The following is an 8,749-nucleotide window of genomic DNA, read 5'->3' as shown; positions in this document are numbered from 1 at the left end:
CAAACTCTGGCCTCACTGAAGTCCCTGAGATCTCAGTCATCAACCTGAACATAACCAAGATTTGATTATATATCTTTTGAATCAATCTCACTTTCGTTTTCTCAGAGTGAGAAATTAGCAAACAATTCTTAAACAAAAAGATGTTATCAAAATGAGAAGAGTTTTCATACCATGGACATAACACCTCTCTCCCATTTCTCTCATGAAATCCTGCCTCTTGTAAAAACAGCTCCCCAGAACCACCCCAAATTTGGGCCGCTTTTACTCTGTCCACAGTAAACACATATRCATTGTTAAGGAGGGATTGAATCAACGCTGAAAAACCCTCAATTTTGGCACTGTAGTTGAGGATCACTCATTACATATTTCTAGCCTCTTGGTTAACACTGTAAGTTACAGAGATCAAAAATATTTGAGAGAAAACATGGCAATAATCTTCTGTTTGCTGTTCAAAACATAGTAATGTATCCAAGCTTTTATTTTTGGCATTAGTCAACAAAGAGCTTAATACTGTAAACATTAATCCTGGACAGATTACCTGAAATAAAACAAGAATTACACTCAAATATCAGTGGGTAAATAATCATTGCTATTATACTACTGCATATCAGAGTCCAGTCTCCTATCACTATTTTTAATCCATCTCATTTTATATTACAGTAACATGACTTGACACAATATCTAGCTTTTTTTTTTCCCCTCCTTTTACAAGAGTGAATTTTGATTGACACATAAACAAAATCTACTCCCAAATACATACTGGTCTTTGATTTACTGATCTTTTTCCACAAATGAAGGTGCTGACATTGTTTGCAACACAAGGAAATGGCCTCTTCCACTTTTTAATTCAGTTTTAATCTAACATTCATCAAGAAACAAAAGATTTCTCTTTTGTCCTTCTAAAGCACAGCATGTTCTTCACATCATTTTATGTCCTAKAGCTCCCACTGCAACCCTTAGACTGTACAATCTACATCCAGAAACGTAACAGAAGATTCATCTCCCAGGAATCTCACAAAGCTAGTGTTTAAATTTGTAATAAAGCCAGCCTCTATGGAAAAGATCCTACAAAATTTAAGAGGAAGAAAGAAGGCAGTAGAATCCAAGAAAGGTTACTCTAAAAACCTGTAAAACATACTAGTGAAAACTCTGCATGCACAGAATTCCATAGCAGTGATGGGATTTGTGATTGAATTCTATCAAGTATTTCCTTAAGAGAGGAAACCATTCAAGCTATACCATGAAATCACACTGGTATTTCCATATTAGAAACTAATACTCCAGCTTTTCACTGACCTATTTAGCTTTGAAGTCTTAGGTTATTCATAAGCAAGCTGGATAAATGTCAGATAATTACATGAAGTGGACTCTCTGTACCTGCCAAGTTAATTATTCCAATACAAATGCCATTATTTTTCTCCTTGTCCACTACAGGAGGAAAGTGTCAAATTTGAGAAGGGCATTTTTAGTAAGCTTATCTTTTCTGTTTTTAAGAGGCTGATTATGAATTACATTCAGCCAGGTTTGGTCTCACCCTTTGCTACTCTTAAATTTCAKGCATCTTTGGCAGATGCATCTCAATTGTACTTTGCAATCACATTTATATTCCAATCTTGTCCTGCTGGTGAGTAAGGACTGCCATAGGAGACAAACTGTGCTAGAGTGTCTGGGTAGATTTACATATTACAGTTCAACTCTGTGTACACACAATCTTTACCCTCAATTAAACCTCAAGGTAGGCTTGGAATGATAATCTCCAAGGAAGCAAGCCCGAGGTACCGGTGTCCCATCACACAGCCCAGCCGTTTTATCTAGTTTATCAGACGATATCTTGAAATTGGTTGACAGTCCTTGGTAGGGAGATGCACACTGGAGGCATGTACCCACTAGGGAACAGACAGCAGAAAGAATCCAGCCTACACAAATGGATTGTTAGCGCAAAAATCCCAAGGGATCATTCTCTACTTGTGTATCTGAGATCAGGTTCTACCATGCTAAAAGCTGTAAGAGCAGAAAGCAAGACAAACATCTGCTAAGTGCTTTAATCTTAATAGACACTTCTGAGGTAAAACTTCAAGGTCTCCTGAATCTTGAAATCCAGGTCAGTTAACCATACCAGAATCTTTTGTTAACATACAAGCACCAATCTGAAACTGAACTGCTCATTAAGTTAACTTTTTAAAATTTAATTGTGGGTAAAGTAATATCTTATTCCTAAACTCAAGCATAAATTATTTTGTGGCCAGTATCTACTTACTTCTCTATCTCAACTTCATGCCAAGCAGCTTTTACTATTTCTCTCAATAAGCTTTCTGAAGCAAATCTGCTCTTACATAATTAGCTTTGTGTGAGTAAACTTATCTAGCTAATATCTTAAAACCTGCTCTCTTCCCCTATTATGCTGGGAGCCCTTTGTGCACCAGTTCTTTAAAGTTTGTCCTTCTTGAGCTTGGGTGATCAGAAACACAATATTCCTATTTAGTATTCTCCCCCATGCATTGGGCAATTTTATTTTTTCAGAGGAACCAGAAATCTTCCATCTTATGCATTCCTACAATATATTTGCTCTCTTCAGAGTAGCATTACTTTCATAACTTAGATTAAGTCTGCAAATCAATAAAAGTACACAGGTTTCCCCTCTCATCTATTTCAAGTTGAGCTGCCAGGACCCAGAATAAAATCTTGTTAGCTCTCAATTCTGCAACCTTCTACTTTGTACTTTTAAATTTCATTTTATTTCTCTTCCTTGAGTTCTCAAGGTCCTCCAACTCTACCTGCTTGGTATTCCAACCCTCCTCAGCATGGGCCATGTTTTCCAACTCTCTGCTATCAAATTTCACTACCATACTCCTAATTTTGTGCTAAACAAATCAGAGGAAGGTATGTGTAACAAGCAGGTGCAGAAACATTAAGAGTCCAGCCCAAGTCCAACAATCCATTGGTGGCAAAGCTATAAACCATACAGGTCCTCCAGTTCCTAACCAATGTACTTGCTTTATTACCTAGGACTACTCTTCTGATCATGTAYGGGGATGAACTAAACAGGCTCAAGAAGAGGATATACAGGAACAACTGACAACATTGTCTTTTCAGTGAATCACAGCAGGGACTGCTAGTCTCACAATGACCAACTCAGGAAAGTTAAGCATATTTAACTATTCATGCTACTCAGTTACATGCAACTATTTACCCACAATAACTCTAAGAAGTTGTATACATGCAGATGACAACATTTTGTGCCTTGTTTCTTAGGCATGCAGGCAGAGAATGCATGGGGGTATTAACATGGCTGCCTGATCTGAAACTCCATAAGCAATAAAATTTAGAGAAACAGCTTAGTTAACGCTCAGAATGTGGTCTGGCAACCTGCCATGCATAAACATGAACTGAAACCAGAGTTCATGCCAAGATTTTTAGCTTTCCATTTCATAGAAATTCCTTGTATGGTTTAAACTAGATTCCTTAAGTTGATTTAACTTTTTTCCCCTCTCTTTTTGCAATTTAATCCATATCTAGTAGAACCTACTACYTTTTTATATATAAGCATTAATAATGTAAAAGACATAAATCCAAGTAATAGAATAAGTCTGTTCATATAATTTTGATTAAAGACAGAAGATAGGCCTAACACTAAGAAGAGACTTCTATGCCTTACATGCCAAGCCCCGATGAACACAATGAAATGCTGCAGTGTGACCTATTACAATAACACATATGGCTATTTACATAATAAATGTTTTCTGAGATTTATAAGAATTCATTTCACACTCAGGCATCAAATTTGTGCTCAAGCTCCTCTTAAGCCAAAGGATTTCTCTTGATAGATTTGATTGAAAGTCAGGGCCTTAACATTTGTTTCCATAATATCAAAAGGTCTAACAGGGCCTTCATATCCCTGATGTCTACTTTTCCAAACCTAAAATCTGTACAAGGAAACAGCTGTTCTTCCTTCCCTTAGGCTCTAGTCTATTTTTTCCTCTATCTAGTAATAATTATATTGACTTAATTTTTTTTTAGACGCTTAAACAACAGACTAGCTCCAGTTTAGTAGGTATTTGAGCATTCAAGTCACATACATTATTTAGATTAGGTAAATAATGGATTCTGCATTACCACAGATCCTGAGCTCTGTCTTTTCTTTTATACAGCTTCAAAGCAGGTTGTGAGGGAGAGAAGTACTATTATCCTCAACTATAAAACAGGACGTAAGATGCAAACCTTACTTTTTTGTCATTGGTCACATATAAAACCCATGGCACACCTGGTAAAAGGTGTGGAAAACAGATAGGAATATCAAGTTCAGAAGATTTAGAGCATATTAATACATCTGATATTACACCAGTATTGGTGCTGGACAGYATACAAGACTGCTGACAAAATGCACTTCACAACAAATCTATCACATTGGTTACACTATTCACTTAGAGACTCTGCTTGTTTTTCAAAATTAAGTATTTAAATATTGTACAAATTGTGTTCAAGCCATATGAAAAAATTGTATTATGAAGTGTCATTTTAACTAGATTCCTTGAGGCCTTTTGAAAATGTTGAAAGGTCACCATTTCACACCATTAAATTCAGACAGCCTTAAAAATTAGTCTGATCATGTGGATACAATGCAGACTTCAGATAGGGTTTATTTCTGTGCTCTCTTTTCACAGAAGAGTAAAGACTACTGGGTCATTACGTGCAACTACCATGTTGTCTTTCTCCAAAAGAAATACGGATCATATCAAAACCAAAAAAAGACAAAAATAATCAATAGTTGTCTTCTCAAATCAGGCCACAGCAGATAATAGTTCAACAATGCTGACTAACCAATTYTGAAAAAAATAACTGACAGATAAGAGAAACACAATTTCAAATTTTGTATTTAATTCTATGCCATACACACACACCCCTTTAGGGAATGCTACATTATTGCAGATTCATATATGCACATACATGCAACAAGTAGTTTAACACGACCTCTCCCACAGCAATCAAATCTCAGCTCCAAACATGCAGTGTTCCTCCTACAGTACATACAGACACAGCTATCTAAATATTTATGCAACTTCATTTTATACAACATGAAATAAAATTCAGAAGACTGCTAAAAGTAATTACGACTATTACTCCAACCCTACTTCTGCTGATTGACAGTGTGCAAGCTAGACCTTCCACACTCTATAGTAGCTATAGTGCCAGGCCCAAGAACGTATTGGCTCCAATGGCTAACTTCAATATTCTGGCCTCCTGTACAAAGCTCAAACTGAGAATTTTATCCAATAATGGATATACAGTCGCAGTTTGGGAATGGAGGAAAGGGCAGGTGGAAAGACAATTTCGCTACAATTCAACCACAATGAATGAAATGGTGATCTATCCTGTGCAGTGCAGTTAATACTATAAAGTTATGATGCACCTCACTATGGAGTTTTTATGCCAATGCTTTAATAGTGTATTTCCAGGCAACACAGCTATGAAGCAAGGACTAGATTACTTACAGTGACAAGAATCAGAGTGATTCCTCTCYATGTAAGAGGAATGCTCTCTGCCAGACCTAACAGTTTCTTTCATGGTCCCTTGAAGATCTGATTCTTAAGAAATATCCAACACTGCACAGAGATAGTAGTAGAAACCATTAACCCTGAATGTCTTCACCTGTGTGCACAGGTCCTCTCACAGAAAGTTACAATGCACTAACGCTACTTTAGGTGAAAATAAGTATTAAGAGTTTACTTACACGTGCAAGCTGCTTGTTTTCTTTTTTGAGAAAGTTTAGTAGGCTTATGCTATTAATTTGCAACATAAAATAGATAAGTAACCTTATGCTATTAATTTGCTGCATAAAAGAGTTGATAGTCATATGCATTTGTAGCATGTTAATTTTAAAATAATTAAATAGAATTATTAAGATTGCTGGGTAAAGAGATACCTGACCTCTGCATAAACTTTATACTATTTGCTTCTGCTTGATAGGGACAATGTCTTTGCCTCTGTACTTGTGAAACTGGGGGAGGGGAATGGGAAGAGAAACTGCAAGGACTCTAGATTAAAAAAAAATAAATAAATAAAATGATAACTTTAAGCTCAAGCAGTACAAATTAATAAAGATGTCAACTGGGAAGGAGATTGTTGAAAAATGTCGAGCGCCCCTTGCCACAATTCTGTCCTTAATTAAAAAAAAAGGGGGGGGGGATTTGTCAATCCTTAATTTAACATTTTTAAATGCTACCAAATTGTCAGATCAAGTTGGATTTAGAAATTACGAAGTGAAATCTTTAGCCTGCATTCCTCAGAAGACTGAACAAGATAATCACAAAGGTTCCTCTAAAGCCTAATAAAATCTGAGAGTCCTTATTAACTGCAGTATCCTCTTAATAAAATACTGCTACTATATAGCCATTTCCAGGAGCCTATTGTATGAGAACTTTAGCAGTCTCATTAGGTGGACATCATCATTGTTACTGCTCACAAACATATATTCTGACCTACCTACCTATATCATCATTAAGGCAATACTTCATTACGTAGAGGCTGAGTGCAGCATGATTTCTCAGACAGCAAGATGACCAAATATATTAAAATGCCTAAAATTTTCTGTAAAAGATGGAGAGCAGTATTTAAGGGGAAAAAAAATGCTTGGCAAAGCCAGGTCATATTTAACTGTAATGTCTTGATCCTTTTTTCAAAGTTGGATGCAGTATTAAGACTGCAGAGACAAATGTATAATACTGAATGAAGTTTAACTTTTCAATACATTATAGAAGACCAGTTACCAAAAAATACATATAGTCATACAGAGCAATTGCTAGCCAGCTATGGTCTTCCTCTTCCAGCTTGGAACTGCACTGCAGCCACAGAGCACAAACACTATACTTTAAAGGATACTTAACAACAACGTGCTAATGATGAACGCTGGCAGTCACGWTCCCCAGACCCAGGGGCAGGCAGCCCGCACCAGGCCTGGCAGCAGGTACTCGAAGACAGCTTACCAGCACACAGGCAACAAAAGCAAAAGGAGCTTCACTAACCTTACATTTACCATTACTGTTGCATTTCCGCTCAGTGCCATTGACCTGCTACGCTCAATTGCATGCAAACTAGAGGGATTTGAAGCTTAACCTCTTATGCAGTACATATCTTTGCAACATTAAAAGAAAGTGAGTTGCTTTGTACAGACACAAGCCACAACGGGTCTCAAACATACCCCTGTTTTCAATACTGGAAAAAAAAAAAGGCTCAAAGCATAGCTTCTTGCACCAGCATCAAAAACCTCCGTGAGCAGAACTGACAGCAAAATTACAGTTTTTCACCAAATCCGCAGGCAGCAAAAGCTTCAGCGTTTACCACCTTGTGGCTCGAACTGGTAAACGTCCCCTTCTTACACCCACGCCACCCTTCACCGTTCTACGGTTAACTAGTCTCTTAAGCGGCAGGCACAGAAACTTTTCGCGAAGTTGCCGCCCAGAGGAGAGGTGCCGGGCGCGGGCGCAGGCTGCGCGGGGGCCGCGGCCGCCCGGCGCCCTCCAGGCGGCGCCCGGCGCCCCCGGGCAAGCGGCAACCGAGGCCGCGGGGGAGAAGCACGCGGCAGATCGAGGCAGTACTTACATCCCTGAATTTGTTCCAGTACTTGTCCTTCTCGTACTGCGAGACGGTGCTCAGCCATTTGTCGTTGTCCAGGAAATCGCCGCGATTGCCGTTACTCGTGACGATCTCCGCGCGCCGGCTCTCCGCTTGCAGGAAGCACCAGGCGGCGATTACCAGCACCGCCGACATCTGCAAGGAGCGGAGCGGGGCCGGTGTCACATACACACACACACAACCCACCCCCGGGCCACCCRCCGCCGCGGGCAGCCGAGCTGGCGCCGCCGCAACTTTGGGCTCCCCCCCGCCCCGAGCCCTTCACCAACTTCTGCCTGCGGCGCGGCCACAGCTCCCGAGCCCCCGCTGCCCCCTCCACCTGCCCGGCCCGGCAGGGCGGGGGAACAGCAGCGATCGGAATTCTGTAATAAAAACAAAGCAGGTCGCCCCGAGCGGGCGGAGATACCAGCTGGGGAAAATTAAATCCCCAGCACYCCCGCTTCCCCCCCGCCCGCATGATAAAGCCTCCGGCGGAGACCACCCGCGCTGCCTCCGCGAAGTTTGGCCGCCGGGCGGGATGGAGAGCCCTACCCTGGGGCTGGGGCTCCGAGCGCCGCCGCCTCCCCTGCGCTGTGCCGCTGCCGCTGCTCGGGCGAGCGGGTGGGAGAGCCGGCGAGCCCCGACGGGCGGCTCCGGGCGGGTGTCCGCGTGCGTGCGCGCCCGCCCGCCCCGCGCCTCCTCCGCGCCTGCCGCCGGCCTCTGGCGCCACCTGCCGCCACGCGGCGGCAGCGCCGTGGGGGCGGGGCGGGGCGCCGCTAACGGTCGCGCTAACGGTCGCGCTAACGGTCTCCCGCTCCCCCGCCCGCAGGGCGAGAAGGGAAACGAAACAAAATGGAGCTTCAACCGGCAGCTGCCACCTCTTCCCTCACGGCAAGATCCATGGCAGCAACGCAACGCGTGGCCTGTCCCCCTGAGGAGAGCGGGACCTGGCCTTGGGAAGGCGGGAGGCAGATGCTGCTCTGGTCACCTGGAAAGTCCAAGGGCGGCATGGCCCTGGCATAGGGAGAACCCTCAGGGTGGCAGCAGGCCCCGGCGTGTGGCAGGCAGCTGGGGAAGGCTGTCCCTGAGGAAGGCTGGGGGTGTCTCTGTCAGTGAACTCTTAACCACTGCTATAGTCTGA

The 8,749-nt window shown here is 42.1% G+C and overlaps 1 protein-coding gene across 1 annotated transcript in view; it reads right to left on the bottom strand.

The window, feature by feature from the left end:
* The window catches only part of SPOCK1 (SPARC (osteonectin), cwcv and kazal like domains proteoglycan 1), a 311,992-nt gene extending 303,736 nt beyond the window's left edge, over positions 1-8,256 (bottom strand). The window contains exons 1-2 of the mRNA XM_085312830.1: positions 8,161-8,256; positions 7,597-7,764 (exon numbers count right to left, since the gene is read on the bottom strand). Coding sequence (XP_085168956.1) covers positions 7,597-7,764 — 168 coding nt within the window. The 5' untranslated portion in view covers positions 8,161-8,256. The remainder of the gene's footprint in view (positions 1-7,596; positions 7,765-8,160) is intronic.
* Positions 8,257-8,749: the final 493 nt, after the last annotated feature.

The sequence above is a fragment of the Rhea americana genome, unplaced genomic scaffold (assembly GCF_003343005.1).
Source record: "Rhea americana isolate MKP2758 unplaced genomic scaffold, rheAme1 scaffold_37, whole genome shotgun sequence".
NCBI lineage: Eukaryota > Metazoa > Chordata > Aves > Rheiformes > Rheidae > Rhea > Rhea americana.
Note: the sequence above shows the minus strand (reverse complement) of the source record. Positions and strands in the feature narration are given on the sequence as shown.